The sequence below is a fragment of the Tamandua tetradactyla genome, chromosome 19 (assembly GCF_023851605.1).
Source record: "Tamandua tetradactyla isolate mTamTet1 chromosome 19, mTamTet1.pri, whole genome shotgun sequence".
In the NCBI taxonomy this organism is placed as follows: domain Eukaryota; kingdom Metazoa; phylum Chordata; class Mammalia; order Pilosa; family Myrmecophagidae; genus Tamandua; species Tamandua tetradactyla.
Genome location: NC_135345.1, coordinates 43083011 through 43104793, shown reverse-complemented (window position 1 = coordinate 43104793; position 21783 = coordinate 43083011). Strand labels below are relative to the sequence as shown.

Genomic DNA, 21783 nt, shown 5'->3' with positions numbered 1-21783 from the left:
AAGTTTATTCTGTCTTAAAGCTACATAATATTCCATTGTATGTATATACCACAGTTTGTTTAGCCACTCATCTGTTAATGGACATTTTGACTGTTTCCATCTCTTTGCAATTGTAAATAATGCTGCTGTAAACATTGGTGTGCAAGTGTCCGCTTGTGTCTTTGCCCTTAAGTCCTCTGAGTAGATATCTAGCAGTGGTATTGCTGGGTCATAATGGCAATTCTATATTCAGCTTTTTGAGGAACCGCCAAACTGCCTTCCACAGCGGTTGCACCATTTTACATTCCCACCAACAGTGAATAAGTGTGCCTCTTATTCACATCCTCTCCAGCACTTGTCATTTTCTGTTTTATTGATAATGGCCATTCTGGTGAGTGTGAGATGATATCTCATTGTGGTTTTGATTTGCATTTCTCTAATGGCCAGGGACAGTGAGCATCTCTTCATGTGCCTTTTGGCCGTTTGTATTTCCTCTTCTGCGACGTGTCTGTTCAAGTGTTTTTCCCATTTTGTAATTGGGTTGGCTGTCTTTTTGTTGTTGAGTTGAACAATCTCTTTATAAATTCCGGATACTAGACCTTTATCTGATATGTCATTTCCAAATATCGTCTCCCATCGTGTAGGCTGTCTTTTTTACTTTCTTGATGAAGTTCTTTGATGCACAAAAGTGTTTAATTTTGAGGAGCTCCCATTTCTTTCTTTCTTTCTTCAGTGCTCTTGCTTTAGGTGTAAGGTCTATAAAACCACCTCCAATTATAAAAGTTATGAGATATCTCCCTGCATTTTACTCTAACTGTTTTATGGTCTTAGACCTAATGTTTAGGTCTTTGATCCATTTTGAGTTAACTTTTGTATAGGGTGTGAGATACGGGTCCTCTTTCATTCTTTTGCGTATGGATATCCAGTTCCCTAGGCACCATTTATTGAAGAGACTGTTCTGTCCCAGGTGAGTTGGCTTGACTGCTTTATCAAAGATCAAATGTCCATAGATGAGAGGGTCTATACTCTATTCGATTCCATTGGTCAATATATCTATCTTTATGCCAGCACCATGCTGTTTTGACCACTGTGGCTTCGTAATATGCCTTAAAGTCAGGCAGTGTGAGACCTCCAGCTTCGTTTTTTTTCCTCAAGATACTTTTAGCAATTCGGGGCACCCTGCCCTTCCAGATAAACTTGCTTATTGTTTTTTCTGTTTCTGAAAAGTAAGTTGTTGGAATTTTGATTGGTATTGCATTGAATCTGTAGATCAATTTAGGTAGAATTGACATCTTAACTATATTTAGTCTTCCAATCCATGAGATGGTATGCCCTTCCATCTATTTAGATCTTCTGTGATTCCTTTTAACAATTTCTTCTAGTTTTCTTTGTATAGGTCTTTTGTCTCTTTAGTTAAATTTATTCCTAAGTATTTTATTCTTTTAGTTGCAGTTGTAAATGGAATTCGTTTCTTGATTTCCCCCTCAGGTTGTTCATTACTAGTGTATAGAAACACCACAGATTTTTGAATGTTGATCTTGTAACTTCCCACTTTGCTGTACTCATTTATTAGCTCTGGTAGTTTTGCTGTGGATTTTTCCGGGTTTTCGACGTATAGTATCATATCGTCTGCAAACAGTGATAGTTTTACTTCTTCCTTTCCAATTTTGATGCCTTGTATTTCTTTTTCTTGTCTAATTGCTCTGGCTAGATCTTCCAACACAATGTTGAATATCCCATAAATTTTGATATGTGTGTTTTCGTTTTCATTTGCCTCGAGATATTTACTGATTTCTCTTGTAATTTCTTCTTTGACCCACTGGTTGTTTAAGAGTGTTTTGTTTAGCCTCCATATATTGGTGAATTTTCTAGCCCTTTGCTTGTTATTGATTTCCAACTTCATTCCATTATGATCTGATAAAATATTTTGTATAATTTCAATCTTTGTAAATTTATTAAGACTTACTTTGTTCCCCAGCATATGGCCTATCCTTGAGAATGATCCATGAGTACTTGCAAAAAATGTGTATCCTGCTTATGTGGGATGTAATGTTTTGTAAATGTCTGTTAAGTTTGGTTCATTTATTGCACTATTCAAAAATCTCTGTTTTCTTATTGATTCTCTGTCTAGATGTTTTGTCCATTGATGAAAGTGGGGAATTGAAGTCTCCAACTGTTATGGTAGAGGTTTCTACTTCTCCCTTCATTGTTGTCAGTGTTTGCCTCGTGTATCTTGTAGCACTCTGGCTCAGTGCATAAATATTTATGATATATCTTTTTGTTGAATTGTTCCTTTTATTAATACTTAGTGTCCTTCTTTGTCTCTTTTAATTGTTTTATATTTGAGGTCTAATTTGCCAGATATTAGTATAGCTACCCCTGCTCTTTTCTGGTTATTGTTTTAATGAAACGTCTTTTCCCAACTTTTCAGTTTCAACCCATTTTTGACCTTGGGTCTAAAGTGAGTCTTCTGTAGAAAGCATACAGATAAGTTCTGTTTTTTAATCCATTCTGCTAATTTCTGTCTTTTGATTGGGGAGTTTAATCCATTAACATTTAATGTTATTACTGTAAAGGCAATACTTTGCTCTAGCATTTTGTCTTTTGGGTTTTATATGTCGCATCTAATTTTTTTTCTCTTTTTACCATTACTGATAGTCTTCATTTCTACATTCTTCTCTAGACCTCTCTCTCCTGCCTTTTCCTATCTGCCTGTAGTGCTCACTTTCATATTCCTTGTAGAGCCATTCTCTTAGTCACAATATTTTAATCTCCTTCTCATTTATGTTGGACAGTTTTGTTGGGTATATAATTCTTGTTTGGCAGTTTTTCTCTTTCAGAATTTTAAATATATCATACCACTGCCTTCTTGCCTCTGTGGTTTCTTCTGAGAAATCCACACATAATTTTATTGAGCTTTCCTTGTATATGGCGGATTGCTTATCTCTCTTGCTGCTTTCAAAATTCTCTCTTTGTCTTTGACATTTGACAGTCTGATTAGTAAGTGTCTTTGGAATATCTATTTGGATCTGTTCTGTTTGGGGTATGCTGTAATTCTTTTATCTGTAATTGCATGTCTTTCATAAGAGTTGGAAAATTTTCAGTTATTATTTCCTCCATTAGTCTTTCTCTTCTTTTCCCTTCTTTTCTCCTCCTGGGACACCCACAACACATATATTCATGTGCTTCATGCTGTCATTCAATTCCCTGAGACCCTGCTCATATATTTCCATTCTTTTCCCTATATTTTCTTTGATGTTTCAGATTTCAGATGTCCAGTCCCCTAGTTCACTAATCCTCTCTTCTGCCTCTTCATATTTATTGTGGTAGGTTTCCATCATTTTTTAGATCTCTTCTGTTGCGCCTTTCATTCTCATAAATTCTGCAGTTTGTTTTTTTCAACCCTTCAAGTTCTTCTTCATATTCTCCCAATGTTTTCTTTATATCCTCCCTCAACTCATTGATTTGATTTTTAATGAGATTTACCATGTCTATTCAAATATCCTGAATTAGTTGTTTCGACTCCTGTATCTCAATTGAAGTGTTAGTTTGTTCCTTTGAGCCGTATCTTTGATTTCCTTAGTATGACTGATTAATTTTTGCTGTTATCTAGGCATTCGATTTCTTAATTAGTTTATTCTGGTGGTTGTTTTCACTCTTTTACCTAGGGTTTTCTTGCTGGATGGCTTTGTTCTCCATTGTCCTTTGATCTTCAGTTCAACTTATTCTAGACCTGTATATAGATTCTGTTTAACTGACCAGAATTTTTCAGTTTTTGTTTTTCTGTTTCTCGTCCTGCTAATATGGGGCCTGTTTTTTTTTTCAGAAGGGTCTCATCAGATCTCATAGACCCCAGATAGATTTTTCCTTACTAGACAGGCCCATGTCTCAGGAGGAGAGAGTAACCTGCCTCAGTTTTCCCTGAGGTGGAGACCCAGCAGGTTGCCAGCCTTTCATATGGATTCTCTAGATTCTGTGCTGTTTCTGTCCTGCCCAGCATGTGGCAGTCTGCCTTTGGCTTCCCACCAGCTTAAAGTGATGTGGTGCCTTTAATTTCAGCAGACTCTCCCTGCCAGGAGTTATTGAGATAGAGGTGAGGTAGTAGGATGACTTTGATTGTTTCTGTTTTACCACCCCTGGGACCAGAATTACTTGAAACAGGGATTCCACAGGGGCTGGGCCTCATCCCCTTTTTCTTGGGGAAGATATGCCTTTTAGGGAATTAACCTCTTTCTCCTGACCAGTTACTTTGTCTCTCAGACAAGCCTTAGTTATGCCCTTTCCTAGGGCAGTGCTGGAACCTGAGAGTGCTTGTAGTACTATCTAATGAGTTTTTAAGAAATTAACAAAAAAAGCAAAAAAGCCTTTTCAGAACTGGACCCCTACTTCTCAAGTATGTCAATAAAGAACTTGAGTTTGTAGGTGGCTCTATGTATTGCCAAACTCTATATGCCCCCTTTTCTTGGGGTTCAGCCCTTTTGCAGTGTTTTGTGCTGGTCCAACTCAAAAAACTTCTGTTTTGTTTTGTTTTGTTTTGTTTTATCCCATCAGCCCCAACCCCTTTCAGCCAGGGCCAGAACTCCTAGTTCCTTTAATTCTTATTGCAGGTTTATCTGTGTTGGGGGCCTGTTTTCTGTAGTCAGAATTTGTTAGTTCCACAGTTGTAGCTTAGTTGATCTACGCCCTTGCTATGTGTAAGGTCTGTTTCCTTTCCTGGGAAACCAGTCTGCTGTACCCATGGGGGAGGGGCACCGGCCTCCACTCTTGAGGAACTTAGAGTTCTGTGTGGGATCTCAGCCTTTCCACCTGGTCCAGACTGGTGTATACTGTTCGTCTGGTCACTGATGTTCTGCCAGCAATTGTTCTGTATTGTTCTTGGCTATTTACTAGCTACTTTTGAGGACAAACTAAATTCCACACTTCCCTATGCCACCGTCTTGTAGAGCTTCAACAAGTTTTAGCTTAGTATTTAACATGAATGGGAAGTCACTTCTTGATATGCCACCATTTAGAATAATACTGACTTGGAAGCCATTCCAATCCCTGGAATGGCTTCCATTCTATGATCAGTGCTGTTGGATGCCAACCTGAGGACTACAGCTTAAAAAGAAAAGCCATACTTAAGACCCTGCTAAAGTAATAGAAAAGAAAATTGGCTCCATTTCATATACCTCCAAATCTATCTACCTTGAGAGAGTATGGTGCTAATTACAAGTCTACCTAATTCTAATTGTATGGAAGCTGAAGAATGATTCATGCCCATGATTGTATTTTGTCTTTTCCTACTGTTCACTCTGAAATAATTAAATCAAGAAGCTGTAAAGTTGACTGATGATGTGGCATCTGCACAGTTTTATCTTTGATTAATATCAACATAATCATAGAACTTCCTAGACCACTGTGTTTAAGGAGAAGGCATTAAATACCCATAACTGAAAGCAAAGATATAGTGCCTAATTTGTTGATCTTCCTACCAAACCTAAATACTCGTACCTGATACAGAATAGGATACATAGCTGCCACTCGTTAGGTAAGTGGTATAGGTGCTGGACAACTGGTAGAAAAAGTAGTAAAATCTGCCTGGAAGTTTTATTTATTTATTTTTTTATGGCTAGTCTCTGGGAATTGAATTCGAATCTCTCGTACAGCAGACGAGAATTCTACCACTGAGCCACCATTGCCCGCCCCTGCCTGGAAATTTTATATAAATAGTTTGTGATCTTTGCTTTTACAGTTATCAACTAGAGCATGCGAGCTTATGCCCATTCTCCATTTGTTATCTTAGACTTTTGGATTTTGGAGATTTGATGGTTTCAAAGCAATTCCCCCCCCCAACACTTCTTAGAAAAACAAAATTTTGGTTATTATTTTTATTGGCAGGAAAATGATACAGAACTCTCTGATCTCATATTTATGTATGTGTACTTAATACATAAATAATTAAACATGTGATAAAGAAAAATTGTTTTACATTTTACTTTTGCAATTATTGTTTATATAACAGTGGATCCTGATGTTGTTGACCCTTGTCTCTTATTGACATTACAACGAAGACAGTCCAAGTTTTAAGATTACTTGCCACAATTCTTTGGGCATGTGACACTCCTCATATTGTCAATGTCTGACACAGGGTCATATAGGAGAGAAGATGATAAATGGCCTTTTAGGCCAATCTTCTTGAACTTATAGGCTGATGGGATCAACTTTGTATTAATTTTTATTATTTGAGTTATGCTTACATTATATGGAATTTGAGTATGTGAATTTTCCCTTTCAAATGGAATAATATGAATTCCACATCCAATAGAGCATTTGAAATTTTAGTTATATTGTTGCATTGTTTAAAAGTTCACATTGTTCCTAATGATGATTGTCATGCACTTTCCATATGTTTCAAGATGTAACCAGTGGTGTTATATGATACTCCAAAAAAAAAATAACTAGATCTATTTATCATTAGTGCTTCACAGATTTCTGCATTGATGTATACCACAAATCAGGATTTTACTCAGTTGAAAATTTAAGGGACTAGTATAGCCAAAATATTCTTTTTTTTATTAATTAAAAAAAATTAACAACAAACAAAAACATTAACGTATCATTCCATTCTACATATATAATCAGCAATTCTCAATATCATCACATAGTTGCATATTCATCATTTCTTAGAACATTTGCATCGATCCAGAAAAACAAAAAGACAACAGAAAAAGAAATAACAGAAAAAAAAAAGATTATACATACCATACCCCCCACCCCTCACCTCCATTCATCCCTAGCATTTCAAACTAAATTCATTTCAACATTTGTTGCCCCTATTATTTATTTTTATTCCGTATGCTGCACTCATCTGTTGATATGGTAGACAAAAGGAGCATCAGACACAAGGCTTTCACAATCACAGAGTCACATTGTGAAAGCTATATCATTGTTCAATCATCATCAAGCCAAAATAATCTTGTAAAAGAAGAACAAAGTTGAAGGACTCACATTTTGTGATTTCGAAACTTTCCATGTAACTTCAGTAATCAAGACAATGTGGCACTGGCATAAAGGTAAGGACATAACATTGAGAAACCAGGGATAAGTCCTTATATTTCCAGCTAATTGATTTTTAAGAGATGATGCAACGACAACCAGATATACACATGCAAAAGAATGAACTTGGTCTCCTACTTCACATTATATGCAAATATTAACTCAAAATGGATCATAGACTTAGCTAAATGTAAGAGTTAAAACCATAAACTCTTATAAGAAAACTTATATATATATATATATCTTTATGACCTTAAATTAGGTTATAGTTTCCTAGATACACACCTAAAACATAAACAGCAAGAGAAAAAATAAATAAATTAGATTTCATCAACATTAAAACTTCTATGCTTCAATTAACCATATTGAGAAATTGAGAAGGCAACCCACAGAATGGGACAGAAATCCTTGCAAATTATAATCTGTTTATGAGGGTCTGTTATATAGATTATACAAATACCTCTTCAACTCAATAATCAAAAGTCAGCAAACCTAATTTTTACATGGGGAAAGTATTTAAATAGACATTTCTCCTAAGAAAATATACAAATGCCAATAAGCATGTGAAATGATGCTCAACATCATTAGTCATGAGGGAAATGCAAACCAAAATCATAATGAGATACCACTTCTTACACTGAAGAAGACATTAAGAATTTGAAATCATCATGCAGTGCCATTGGGAATATAATATTGTGTAGCTGTTTTGATAAACAGTGCAGCAATTCATCAGAATGTTAAAACAGTTCTATATGACCCAGCAATTCCACAGCTAGTGATAATATACCCCCAAATAATAAAAACATAGGTCATTTATGCAAAAACTCTTATATAACAGTCTTATATTCAGTATGCCAATATGGGAACCTCCCAAATATCTAACAGCTAATTAATGGTGAATGAATTGTGATATATCCATACAATGCAATATTCTTTGGCAATAAAATATAATGAAGTACTGGTGTATACTACAGCATGAATGAACCTCAAAAACATTAAGCAGTATACTAAGTGAAAGAAGCCAGTCACAAAGGACCACATTTGTATGATACCATTTGTATGAAATGGCCAGAATAGAAAATTTTATAGGGCAGAAAGTAGATTAATGGTTCCCTACAGCTAGGGGAAAATAGTAGGGCAATGGAGTGGTGGTTAATTTTATGTGTCAACTTGATTAGCAGTTTGATCAAACACTAGTCTAAATGTTGTTTTGAGGGTGTTTTGTACATCTGCAATCAATTGGCTTTAAGTAAAGATCAGCCTCAATAATGTGGCTTTGCCTTATCTAATCCTTAGGAGCAAAATCTGAGGTTTCTCAAAAAAGAAATTCTACTTCCAAGACTACAATATTAACTTTTGTCTGAGTTTCCAGCCTGACAGCCTGCCCACAGATTTTAGACCTGCCATTTCCAACAACTGTAGTAACCAATTCCTCAAAATAAATCTCTTAATATCTATATACACACATACATCCTGTTGGTTCTGTTTCTCTAAAGAACAGTGATGTAGGGAGTAATTGCTGTTGGGTATTGGGTTTCTTTTGGAGGTGATGAAATTATTGTAAAATTAACTTTGAATGTAAAAAAAGTTTGCATTATATAAACTGTATTGAATGTGAATTATATCTCAGTGAAACTGTTACATATATGTATAGTATGAAGAAACTTTTGAAATACCCTCAAACTAGATATTTGTGAAGTTTGTTAACTCTTTAAGGTTTTTTTAAGACTTGAACCTTACTTTAAAATTTTCTGTAATTTCTTAAAGTAAGATATGAGTCTTTACTTAGGTTTTAAGTTTTTATTTTTGAGTCTTGTTTGAAAGATCCTTAAGCCTGAGGCTTCTCAGTAAGGGTTATACATTTTGCTGCATTGCATTTGGTACTACTCTGAAAGGAAATATGCTCTTTGGTTACATTTCATATCATCTGAAGGTTTTAATAACCCCTTTTATAACTAGTAAGAAAATGTGTATTTTTAGAATTAGTACTTTCTCTTGATAGTATACTTAGAACATTCTGTAGCCAGGTTATAAGATTAACTTCACCTTTATATGTATATTTACAAATACAAATTTACCTTTCAGGTAATTTTTCCCCATTTACATTTCATGTCTTTAGCTTTTAAGTTTGTCTGCACAGTCCCCTGACTCTTTTGTTTGGTTTTAATTTTGGTTAACAATTGGAACAGAGAGGTTTAATTTCCTTTTTTATTTTCTACTAATATGAGATCAGTTCCTATCATCATACTTTCATGGAAACATTAGGGTAGAGCAGAAGTAGTCTCCAAAGAAGAATTTTAAAATAATGTATAGACTTGACAAACTATTTTGTTCCAGTTCATTTACACACTTCTTTATTGGTTCAACTACATGACATAAAACAGCCACACTCTGATTAGAGAGATGCTATATACTCAAACCATAGTGTTCTCATATGGTACATTGTTTCTAAATTGACATATACGTGACTGGTGTTATCATCTAGTTTTTGTGATCTAAGTAAAAACTGCCTTTTTAAAAACATATTTGGGAGGCAAACATATTTGGTTCTTTCAAACTTTGAGAAATCATATTCTTTTATGAAGAAAATCACCATGAGTGATGCTATTTCAAATATTTTTTCCAAAGCCACATTTTAAAAAATATCTTTATAGAGAAATCTTCACATACATACAGTTCATCCATAGTATACAATCAGTGGCTCACAATATCATTACATAGTTGTGTATTATCACCATGATCATTTTTAGATCATTTGCATCACTCCAGAAAAGAAAAAAACTCATACATCCATATCTCTTATCCTTCCTTCTTATTGACCCCTAGTATTTCTTTTTTTTTTAGCCTCTTATCCCCTGCCCAGTATTATTTATTTGTTTTTCCTTATTATTTTTTTACTCATCTGTTCATACCCTGGATAAAAGTAGCATCACACAGTCGCATTATAAAAGGTTTTCACAATCACACAGTCGCATTATAAAAGCTAAATAGTTATGCAATTGTCTTCAAGAATCAAGCCCAAAGCCACATTTTAATGAAGTAATTAATAGTAATACTAAATTACTCCCAGGCCATCCCACTCCACCCAAGACCCCATTGCTTATGTTGCCCAGTTTGGCTCTTTTATTCATTACTGTGTTTCCAGCTTCTTGGCCATAGAACTTGGCATTTATAGGAAGCCCCCATACAAAAGAATGAATAAGTGAATGAACGAATAGCAATTTAACATTTTTACTCTGTAGAGCTAGTACTTAGTGCCATCTGAAAAGAATGACCTTTTTCTGTCTTCCTGTGTCAGTAATTCTCAGAAGAGTAGTCAGGAAACCAGCAGTAGTTACCTGTTTACTAAGTGCATACTGTGTGCCCAACTCTTACCGCCTGCCTTCCTAGAAAGCATTGCTACACAACCCTGTGAGGTAGGAGCTGTCATGATGTCTTGAAATGAGGAAGTAGGCTCATTGTCCAAGATCACACAGCTTGTGTGCAGTGTGAGTGCTGACATTCAAACCCAGACTCTTAGTCTAAGTCCAGAGCAGACATGGTCTCCAGTGAGTTTCAATTAGGAAATTTTGAGGTGCTCCAATGCCAAAATACTTGATAAAAATATACAAAGTATGTAGTGTTAAAAAGCCCCAATATAAGGCCATTGAAATAGTTCTTGGAATATTTGCTCAAGAATTTTTTTTTTTTTTTACATGGGTAGGCACCGGGAATTAAACCCAGGTCCTCTGGCATGGCAGGCAAGCATTCTTGCCTGCTGAGCCACCATGTTCCGCCCAGCTCAAGAATTTTTAACAGAAAAATCCTCAGCTACAAATATCTCCCTATTTCAAGGACTTTCAAAAATCATAACATTAACTTTTTAAGAAATACATGGGAAAAACTGTTAGGAAGTTAATACCACCCCCAAACTGTTAGAATTTTATTACAACTGTTAAAATAATACTGCCACAGGAAAACTCAATTTTGTACAGTGTGTAATTTTTCTAAAGCTGTGATAGACATATCAGGGTCTTAATTATACCTTGTAAATAATTATCAAGAAATACAAGAGTCCCTGAAACTTGTTTGGGTGAGCTTTCCTCCCCTTTCCCTGGCAGGTCTGTTGGTCAGGTTCTGGGAGCTTGCAGATTTTGGACACTTTGGGGCTCGTTCCTGTGTTGCCATGGTCAGTTTTTGGCTATTTTTGTCAGTTTCTGTTGCTGAGGACAATCTCATGCCAAGTTCTAGGCACCTTTTCTTTACTGCTTGGAACCCTTAACAAATCTATGATTAACGATCTAAGACCCACAGTCGTGGCATTGTGCTGTTGCCTTCAAAAGTTGGTGATGAACCTCCTGGAGGTAATGAAGAGCCTTGTTTGCTATATTCTGTCAAAGAAATTCTGGATCCAGAAGAAATGAAGGGACTAAATCCTAAAGAAAGAAAAAGAAACAAAAGAGTTGGACTACTGGGTGATCAGGAAGAGAGTTTAAAGTAAATTCAAATAGTTTGGATTGAAGCATCTGGCTCCATCAGGAATAGCATTGTTCAAAAGATTATCTAGCAGCAGCTGCAACCAAGACTTTGAAAGAGAAGACTTTTTTTTTCTTCCCTAAAAACAGATGCATTGTGCAAAATACTCTTCTGATCTTATGGGAGCACCCTGCAAATCATTCTTCTGACTTTCAAAAACACAAACTACATAATGTCTTAGAGTTTTCCTTTGCATAGAGTGTTAACCCTTGGCCTGTGGGACCTTAAACCTTATCATAGACCATTCACCCTGCACAACAGCTGCCTTTCTGTTTCAATAATATAGCAAGCTATTTCCTGCCACGTGTTCTTTGCACGTGCTGTTCCCTCCATCAGGAATATTCTTGTCTGGACTCTTCCCAACTCTGGCTCCTCCTCCTTGTTTATAGAAATGTTGCCTCCTCAGTGACCTTCCCAGGCCATCCCACTACACCCGAGACCCCATTGCTTATACTGCCCAGTTTAGCTCTTTTATTCATTACTGTATTTCTAGCTTTTTTGGCCATAGTACTTGGCATTTATAGGAAGCCCCCATACAAAAGAATGCATAAGTGAATGAACGAATAGAAATTTAACATTTTTTCTCTGTAGAGCTAGTAGTTAGTTCCATCTGAAAAGAATGACCTTTTTCTGTCTTCCTGTGTTAGTAATTCTCAGAAGAGTAGTCAGGAAACCAGCAGCATCAACATCACCTATGAACTGTGAGAAATGGAAATTCTCAGTACCTAATCCATGACCTATTGTGTCAGAAACTGGGGCTGGGGTTCACCTATCTGTGTTCTAACCAACGCCTCCAGGTGATTCTGATGTTGAGAACCACCGTACTAGGCTCAGAGGCTGTTCAGATCACTCCTGTAAGCCAGCCCTAAAGCAATGCTTGCACAAAAAAATATTTGTTTACGATGAATTCGTTTTCCCTCTTCCCCCACTGCCTTTCACTTTGGTGTTGGGCACACAGATGCTGAGGAAGGGAGCAAGTGCCAGTCTGAGAATCTGAGGGAAATCTATGCTCTTCACTGCAGACCTGGTCAAATTTAGAAACCAAGCTTACCCATTCCTCCTTCATAGAGGAGAGGAAATTTCCAGCTGTTGGTAGATGCTAATTTGTTTTCATTTGACCCTTGGGTTTCTGCATGTGAGCCCAGGGGAGAGGATGCTTAGAAGCTGGCTTGTTTCACATACTGGCCACAGAGAGGACTGTGTCCTTGTAAAGCCGGAGTAGAGCCAGGCCTAGCCCAGCGCCCCGAGGTGGTAGAAGGGGCAGGTCACTGCTGCTCACAGATGGACTCCATGTTCCCCGTGCCAAGCATTGCTTTCGGCTCAAGGGGCTTCAAGCACAAGAGAGGCTTTGTGGGACTCTCAGCCTTGCTATTTTTATACTCTTGACTTTCAGGCCCTGCATCCTGTTCCCTCAGAAAGGAATAAAAACACAAACAACAAAGGGCCAGGACCTTCTTGCAAAGAATGCTTATGAGTACTGGCTGGGCTGAGCTGCCCCCTATCAGCACGTGACAGCGCTTACAGCCAGGTGCCTGGATGAAAGAAGCCTGAAGCGCCTAGAAAGCATCATAGGTGTAAGATCCCGTTGAGAGGGAAGGGGGGAGAAAATATAGGAGATCTTAGTCTCTGCAGTGTGCTTCAAAGTGGAATTTGATCCTTAAAGCTTCTACTAGAAGGGCTTTACAGATCCATAGGTTAGGCATTTCCTGGCTATCGTGGTTTTACTGGAAGCAGAGTAGGGAAGAGAAGGCGCACAGAGGAGGACCCTCTGAGAATGGCTGCATTGTAAGTGTGTCTGTGTTAAGGTACCAGATCATGAGGGTGGTTATTCTGTATCACCTGGTCTCCTGTTTTCAAGCTGTAGTCTCGATTGACCTTCCGTCTCCAGTGAATGAGTCACCGTAAGATTATCTTCTTTTAATCTTGTTTGTCAAACCATAATGATCATTAAATCCCATAGATTCTGTAGTGAGCATTTTCCTTTTGATATAATATCTTATTTATTGTGGAAGAGATCTTAATATATTATTATATTGTTAGCTTTGGAGACCTATACTATATAATAATAATTATAGCAATAAGACTAACAAAACAGTCAACATTTATGTAGCAAATATGACTGTTATGTGCCAACCTTTATTGTTTTACACACTACCCCATGAGGTTAGGTCCATTTTACAGATAAGCTTCTGAAGCCCAGAGAGGTCGAATAAGTGGCTGAATAAGATAGGAAGGCCGTTTCCAGAGCTCATACTCTGTTTCCCTTCCAGGCGGCATGATGCCTTGTCTAGAGGCTTTGCTGACTACCCTCATTTCTAATTTCACTGAAGCCACCAAGGTCTTGAATAAATCCTCTGTTTTCCTTGGGTTAACTTTCTGGGTATTGAAAAATACTTTAACTCGGCCAGGTCCCTATTCTGGCATGTCTTCTTTTTTTTAGAATACCTGAAACTTTTTTTTTTTTTTTTTTTTTAAAGAAAGAAAGACAGAGAAGGAAGGAAGGATGGAAGGAAGGAAGGGAGGAAGAAAGGGAAACATCTTTAAACATTTTCTTATTTTTATTATATTTTGTTTGTTTGTTTGTTTTTTACATGGGCTAGGGCCGGGAATCGAACCGAGGTCCTCCGGCATAGCAGGCAAGCACTCTTGCCCGCTGAGCCACCGCGGCCCGCCCAGGAATACCTGAAACTTTTAATCTCAGGATTCCATTTTGTCTACATATTTTTAATTGCTAAACAAACAAATAAAACACACATACACAAAACCACTTGCAGAAACATTCATAAAAGTAAATGTACAGTTTAACAAATAATAAAGTAAATATCTGATATCACCACTCATGTCAAGAAACAAATTATCATCAGCAGTATAGAAGCCTTGACATACCTCTCCCTGATTGTAACCCACTGTCATCCCCTTAATATGGTATTTATTATCCTGATTTTTGTAATAACTGTTTCCCTGCATTTCTATATAGTTTTAAACATCTGTCTGTATCCCTATACAATGTAGTTTAATTCTTGAACTTTATAAAAACAGAAACTTAGTAATGTATTTTCTTATGTCTTCTTTCTTTTGATCACTGTTATGTTTGTGCAGTACATCAATATTGTTATGTAGTGGTATTTAGCTCATTTTCATTGCTGTGTAGTATTTACTGTATGAATATACTACAGTTTATCCATTCTGCTGTACAATGGGTTGCTCTGGGTTGCTCTGGGTTGCTCTGAGTTGTTGGCTAGTTCAGTGATGTTGCTATAAATATGTTACCTGGTGCATACATGTGTTCCTCCATGGCATATGCTAAGCATGGAATTACTGGGTCATAGAGTAGAGATATATTTAACTCTACTACTTGCTACTATTTTTTCCCAAAGTTATTGTTCCAAATTACCCTTCTACATAGCACTGTGTATACCAATTCTCAGTGTTCAACATGCTTGGTAACACTTAGCACTGTCATACTTTTGATTTTTGCCAGTCTGGTGGTTGTATAAGGGTACCTGTGGTGCTGGGACATTTGGGGTATTTTTAAATACTCTTCAGGCTTTCTGTCAATTTCTGCATTGTAACTCTCCCATAAATATTTCCTTAAGTTATTCCCATAGTTGGTCTGAGTTCCAGTTCTAAGTTCGTAACCCTGAAATGAGATCTTTTTGTTTGCTTTATGCCATTCAAACACTGAATCGAGTGTTCTAAGGGTACTGTCACACGGTGATTCACCCAAAGAGAAAAAATGTTCTCTAACGTGGAGAAGATACTGATATTACAGCTGAAATCTGAAAACACCATTTGTGATTTCTCTCAGCAGATTTGTCAATAAGGAGTACATGGTGGACACTCAGTTTGAGAAAACTTGCTGAGAACTTGAAGGGCAGTGAAATTGTCAGTCATCATTTCCCTTCCATACTGTCAGCTTCTTACTTTGTCTTCAGCAAAGCTTCATCATGTACTTTTCAGAGAATCGAAAGAGTTGGAGCTTTCTCCTAATCATCTCATATTTAGAAATTTTCCCAATTTTATAGGTTTGCATCCCTCCCTCATACCTTGTCCCTTGTAGTAACCATCTGAGGGTGGCCATCTTAAGCTATGTAGTGGGTTGAATAGTGTCCCCCAAAAGTCATGTCCACCTCGAATCTCAGAATGTGACCTTATTTGGAAATAGGGTCATTGCAAATCTAATAAATTAGGTTAAGATGTGGTCATACTGGACTAAAAAGTGGTATTAGATTAGAGCTAATTATTCAAGCCAAAAGCTAGCATCCTTAAAAGAAGAGGACACACAGAGGCACACACACAGGGAAGATGGCCATGTGAAGATGGAGAAAGATTAGAGTGATGCAAGAACAAGCCAAAGAGCACCAAGGATTGTCGGCAGAAACCAGAAGCTAGGAACAAAGAGTCTTCCCTAGAGCCTTCGACAGGAGGATGACCGAACAATCTTATGGTAAAAGGATAGTTCGGTCATGTGCCTCCCGAAGATCCCACTTGATCCTCACTACACCGTTGCCTTAGCTATGGTTTCAAAGTTTCTTTTAAGCAAAAAATTTCAAAAACATCTGATGCCTGTTTTCAAGGAAAATCATTTGCACAAAATTAATGTGTAAAACTAATAAAAATGACGCTGCTGTGATTGAAGGGGCCTGGAAAAGCCCGGAATTCCACCTTCCTGCCCTAGCATCTTCTACCCCCATTTAATAACAATTGGAAACCCACTGACTGTTGAACGAGGTCCAAAGTACTTATTTAAGTGTATACATAGCTTATATAGGAAAACATAGCAAATTGGGAATGTGGTGATTAAAACAGAATGAATGCGATGGTGGCTGAGAGGCTTCAGAAGCATTTTTTCCTTCTCTGACTAGTCCATTCATGCATTTTCCTTCCTTCTCTATTTAGCCTTCCATCTTTTCTTCCTCAGATAGCCTGTCTTGGAAAGCCACTGACTTTGGTCTTTGTCCTTGGTCTGACATGATTTCATATTCTGATAATGGTTGTAGCTTTCTTCATACATACTAATACATACCAGCTATAGAGACAGTCAGGGTAAGTGTGTAAATTCAGGCCCTCAAAACTCATAAACCACAGAAACCGTAACTGTCAGCATCTTTGTGTCCTTTCCCTAGAGAGGGACAAGGGAAGCCCCTTGATGGGGTAGAATTTTCCTCAGCTTTATTCCAAAACCTGTCTGTTTTTCCTCTCCTGCCTCACTTGAAATGTTTCAAAGAAATGAAACAACAGCAGATAGCAACCCCTCTACCTCCCAAAAAAGGATAGAAGACAAAGAGTATAAGTACATGTTTGTTTCAAGTTGTTTCTGCAAAATTTCAGTGACTTGAAATTACTTAATCATGCTTAATTTCCTTCAGGGGAAGGGAGAAATTTCTATGATAATTTGAGACAAGTGACAGTTTTGCCTCTGGCGGATTTAAATAAGTAAAATGAATGCTGGGATGTGGGATAACCGCATGAATGACATCTGTGCCCCTGGTCTTTATGACCCTTTTGTTCAGTTTCCTTTTTTTTCTTGGTGGCTGTGACAGCCTCAGTGACACCTGCCCATAGGATGCAGTGACATTTGCACGGAGGAGGGCTCACACATGTTCTCATTTGAATTGCTGCAAAGCGCTCAGCCTCTTCTATATGGCCATGTAGAAATAGGTCTTGTCCTTAGAATAAAGTGATTCTCAGGTTTAGTGCTCATGTTCCTAAAGCTTTCTACTTATCTGTGTTGATAAAACTGCCTGTAATTCCTCCGTTATGTCTCCGTGTCCAGATTTCTTACTCTACTTCCTTTCCCCTCTGCTGTCTTCTTTCAACACTTTAATCCATTTCATATTCAACTCAGAGAAGGCCAAGAATGAGATTTTAAATGCAAGTAGATATTAATAAAGTAATGAAATATTGGTATAGGCCAGGGCTGGCTGAAATTGTCTGGTACGTGTATTTTATTCAGCCCTCACAATGTTTAAAACAGTTATTTTTTTTATGTATTTGAATACCTTGGACAAGTAGATGCTTGTCAGATTGCCACAGTTCCTACCATTCTCTATTGTCTCAAACCCACCCTACTTCACATGTTTACATTACTGGTCTGTGTCTAGGGTGAATTTGTTGAATTCTGAGGCTTTTCCAGTTCACTTTCCTTGGGAATCTCCTGTGGGCAACCCAGAATTCTATAATCTTAAAACAGGCATTGCTACTATATAGGTGTTTGCAGTCAAATAGTGGTTGTTAAAAGTACACAAAATGGGCAGGCCACGGTGTATCAGTGGCAGAGTTCTCGCTTGCCATGCCGGAAACCCGGGTTCAATTCCTGGTACCTTCATTTACAGAAGTTTTCATTTACAGAAAGCAGTTAAAGAAAGTTATAGTTGTATTCATAGCTGGGAATGAAATATGAGGAATGAAAATCTGACTAATTTATAGAGGAATTTGGTAGGTTCTCATGTGGATTTTATTTGGATAATTGCTTGTTGGTGGGTTTGCCTTTGTTTCCCAGGGCTACCATAACAAAGTCCCACAAACTGGGTGGCTTAAAACAGAACAAGTTTATTGTCTCATGGTTCTGGGGGCTAGCAGGCCTAAATCAAGCACGCTGTCAGCAGGGCCACGCTTCCTCTGAAGTCTGTAGGGAAGAATCTGTTCCAGGCGTCTCTCCTGGCTTCAGGCAGTGGCTTGCCAGCAATCTCTGGTGTTCTCTGCCTCAGTTGCCATGACCTTATCCCTTCCTCTGATTGTGCCTCCTGTTTTCTTCTTGAAAGAGTATCGCCTCATTTTAACTTAACTAATTCCATCTGGAATGACTTTTTTTTTCCATATAAGGACTCATTCCAAGATATTAGAGTTAGGACTTCAACCTATCTTTTGGGGTGACACAGTTCAGTCCATAAAATTGCTCTTGAAACTGTAAGATGACTTTGAGGCTGAGGCCTTTATGTTCATATACTCAAATGTCAGCCTTTCTTTCCAGCTCTTTCCTTGTTTCTTTCCTATCACTTCTTTTACTCTGCTTCGTATACTTAGGATGGCTTCAATTCATATTTGGACTATGGACACATTTGCCTATGAGAGTCCCCTGAAAATTGATATTGAAATGGAAAGACTGTAATTTTTTTCCTCTTTTAATAAAACCTCTTTTTTCCCATTTCCCAGCAGATATATGGAGTGATCACTCATTTCGGACCGATCCAGATTTGCCGCCTGGCTGGAAAAGAGTTAACGACATCGCTGGGACCTATTACTGGCACATACCAACAGGGACAACTCAGTGGGAACGCCCTGTGTCTGTCCCAGCAGATCTTCAGGGTTCTAGGAAAGGGTCACTTAGTTCTGTAACGCCATCTCCTACCCCAGAGAACGAGGTAAGATGGAGTGTCTTTTTAATGGCTTAGTAGAGTGGATGTAACTTGTGATTTCTCTTTACACTAGTTGCTTCTGTCCTAACAGGTCATCGAGGTAAGCATTTTGATTATCATGCATGCTGCATTTGAAATCTTAGTAATGCTTCCTTTTAGTAAATGGTGTTGATTTCCCTTTCAAGGATGTTTTCATTTTTTAATGAAACATTCCCATGGTTCCTTGAAACACTGTTCCAGGTACAGAAAGCCAAAGGGGCTGGTTAATGAGAAGTGGTTAAGATTCCTTAGGGTTCACTAAAGCAGTACTTTACTCTGCAGGTATCTTTGCATGGTACTGGCTCCATAAAGTATTTAAATACACACAGAACATCTCTTGGCCTGATGTGTTATAATTACTGCATATCTTATTAGTCTTGGGTTCATTTCATAGCATGGAGAAGATATCTGTAAGAAAATAACCCTTGAAAATCCATAAGTGCTTAATTTCTAAAAAATAAAAAAAAATTAGTTTATTTACCAGAAGTGACATTATTTTGGAAAAAAATATACCAGCATTAATTTCTGCCATCCCTGAGGAAGAAATCTGGATTTCTTTGTTTAAACAAAGAGTTGAGGAATTAAAGAATCCCATTGTGGTATTTATTAATAGAGGGATTTCTGCAGTGAACCGATGTGAATCCTGATAACATGTTCAAGAGAATTACAGTTGTAAAAGGTCACAATTAAGTAATGACTTTTTCTGATAAAAGTAGGTTGATCCCCTAACACCGAGACATCTCTGCCTTTTTCTGACCACAGTCTTTTGTTCTGTAAGCAAGCCCGTTTTCTTTTACTTTGAGGACATAGGGGACATTTGAACTCTATCTGTTCCCACCAAACTTTCTCTATAGATGTGTGACTGTCATTAGCCTGCCTGTCTTTAAAAGTAGATATCTTGTTTCCTAAATCTTTCACTACTTCATTGCTCTTCTGTTGGAAACAGTAAAACCTAAATTCTGGCCACATACCCGTCTCCGAGTAGCTCAAGGCTTTGGCATCTCACTTACCGGCCTGGGTCTTGTGTTCTCCATCTCGAAAGTGATGAATTGGTGTGAATTATATCCTCTTTGGTAGATGAAGAGCTTGGTTTGTTTATTTCAGGTACATACTGCAATACCAGTGAACCACATAGGACATTTTTGTTTATTACTGGGTGATTTTTATAACTGTATAGTGAGGTGTAATATTCATTTATTCATCTTCTGTTAGGTGTGCTGGGGATAATGGTGAACCAGTACAGCCTGATTCTGAAGGAGCGTGCATGAAGTAAAGCCCTCTCATATCCCAGCCTAGTTACGTGGGATTCCTGCTAAAACCAGAGAGTGGTTTCCTAGAAGCTGAGCCAGCCAGAATGAAGCCTCTGCTCTCACTGAGGCAGAGACCTGCTTTTTCTTCCTTATCTGTGTTCTCTTGACATCTTTGTTAGGATCTTTTTCTCATTCCAGAGCTGCATTTCCCTTTGGTACCCTTCTGCTATCTTCACCAGTGGGGAGTGAGTTTCCGATAACCAGAGAATGGCAGATTGGGGGGGATTATTTGGTCCCAGCATCTGTATGTCATAGACAGAAATACTGAGGTACCGTGGCAGCACCAAAGCTTCAGTTTGGGTTTCCTGAATCCTCCTGAATCCTAGACCAGGCTTTTCTTGCTCAGCTCCCCTGGATTTGGGACTTCAGCTTACTTTGTTTCTTCCATTATCCCCCATAGAAGGAGTTTGGGCCAACTTTGGGGCACAATTTCTGTTTGATGAAGTTCAGGTCCTCTGTATGTAGAAGAAATGAAGTCCTTCCTAAAGCCTCTCTGCTAAGTCCAATATGTATGTGTGCTGGGGTCCAAGAAGGACAGCCTAAGGCTCATGTGGCTCTAGTTTTTATTTATTTGGTTGATATGATAGACTTTCATTTCCATGTGTTTTGTAAAAGTCTTGGGAAGAAAGCAATGATCAGGTGGGCAGCTGGCCCTGGTTTAAGTTGTCAAAAAGTGGAGTTCATCTCTAATTCTCGAGTGTCCTTCTGGTGCTCATTTTTACCTCTCTGGACCCACTCCCTACCTCCCACAACATCCCCATCCCCACTGCACAAGACCCCAGCCCAGGTTCAGGTAGTATCTGACTGCTCAGCCTCCTGGCTGCTTTTCATGATTTCTTGTGGTTTTCAGAGTATTTTTGTAAACATCATTTCATTTGACCCACTCAAGACTCTCAGGTCGCAGAGAAGACAGTTATTATGTTCCCCAATTAAGAAGAGAGGTAACTGAGGCTCAATGAGTTGAATAGCAACACAGTTGATGAGTGTTAGACTCTAGATCCTGTGCTTTGTCCCCAGTGCTGTGTGAATTCCCACCTTGCTTTTGTTTCCATTCCTCTTGTCTACTGCTAACCATGCTATCAGGTTGACAAAATCTTATTCCTCCAAGGAACTTCGTCAATGGATGTGTATTTTTAGACATTTCAGAGGAAATGAATGACTCAAATCCAGTTCTTCATTAGACCGATGGAATAGATGTTCTTCAAATCAGCCTTTCAATTGTTGGTTTCACACCGCATAACCTCCGCCAGACCAGTAGATAAGGTCATCTGTAAATCAAAGCACCTAACAGATTTAAAAGGCAATAAATTAAAATTGTAGAGGCAGAGAGGTGAATGGATAGAGAGAAGAAGAGTGGGAGAGTTATGGAAAAGGCCCAACCTACCACATACCCAGCTGAATATGGAAAAAAATTTGCTAACATGGATAACAAGACAGAAGCCCTAAAGATCACTGAGTAGTTAATAGTACAGGCCTATGCTTAATCTCATTAAACCTCACAAAACCTTATGTATCTGGTACTATGGTTGGCATTCTCATATTAC

General features: G+C 38.0%; 1 protein-coding gene across 18 annotated transcripts in view; it reads left to right on the top strand.

The window, feature by feature from the left end:
• The window catches only part of APBB2 (amyloid beta precursor protein binding family B member 2), a 452510-nt gene that overhangs the window by 293904 nt on the left and 136823 nt on the right, over nucleotides 1-21783 (top strand). For 14 of the 18 annotated variants that reach the window (XM_077136712.1, XM_077136714.1, XM_077136710.1 and 11 more), the window contains one exon: nucleotides 18688-18896. In XM_077136712.1, the coding sequence (XP_076992827.1) occupies nucleotides 18688-18896 (209 nt within the window). The remainder of the gene's footprint in view (nucleotides 1-18687; nucleotides 18897-21783) is intronic. The other 4 variants (XM_077136716.1, XM_077136715.1, XM_077136711.1 and 1 more) reach the window with 1 other exon arrangement.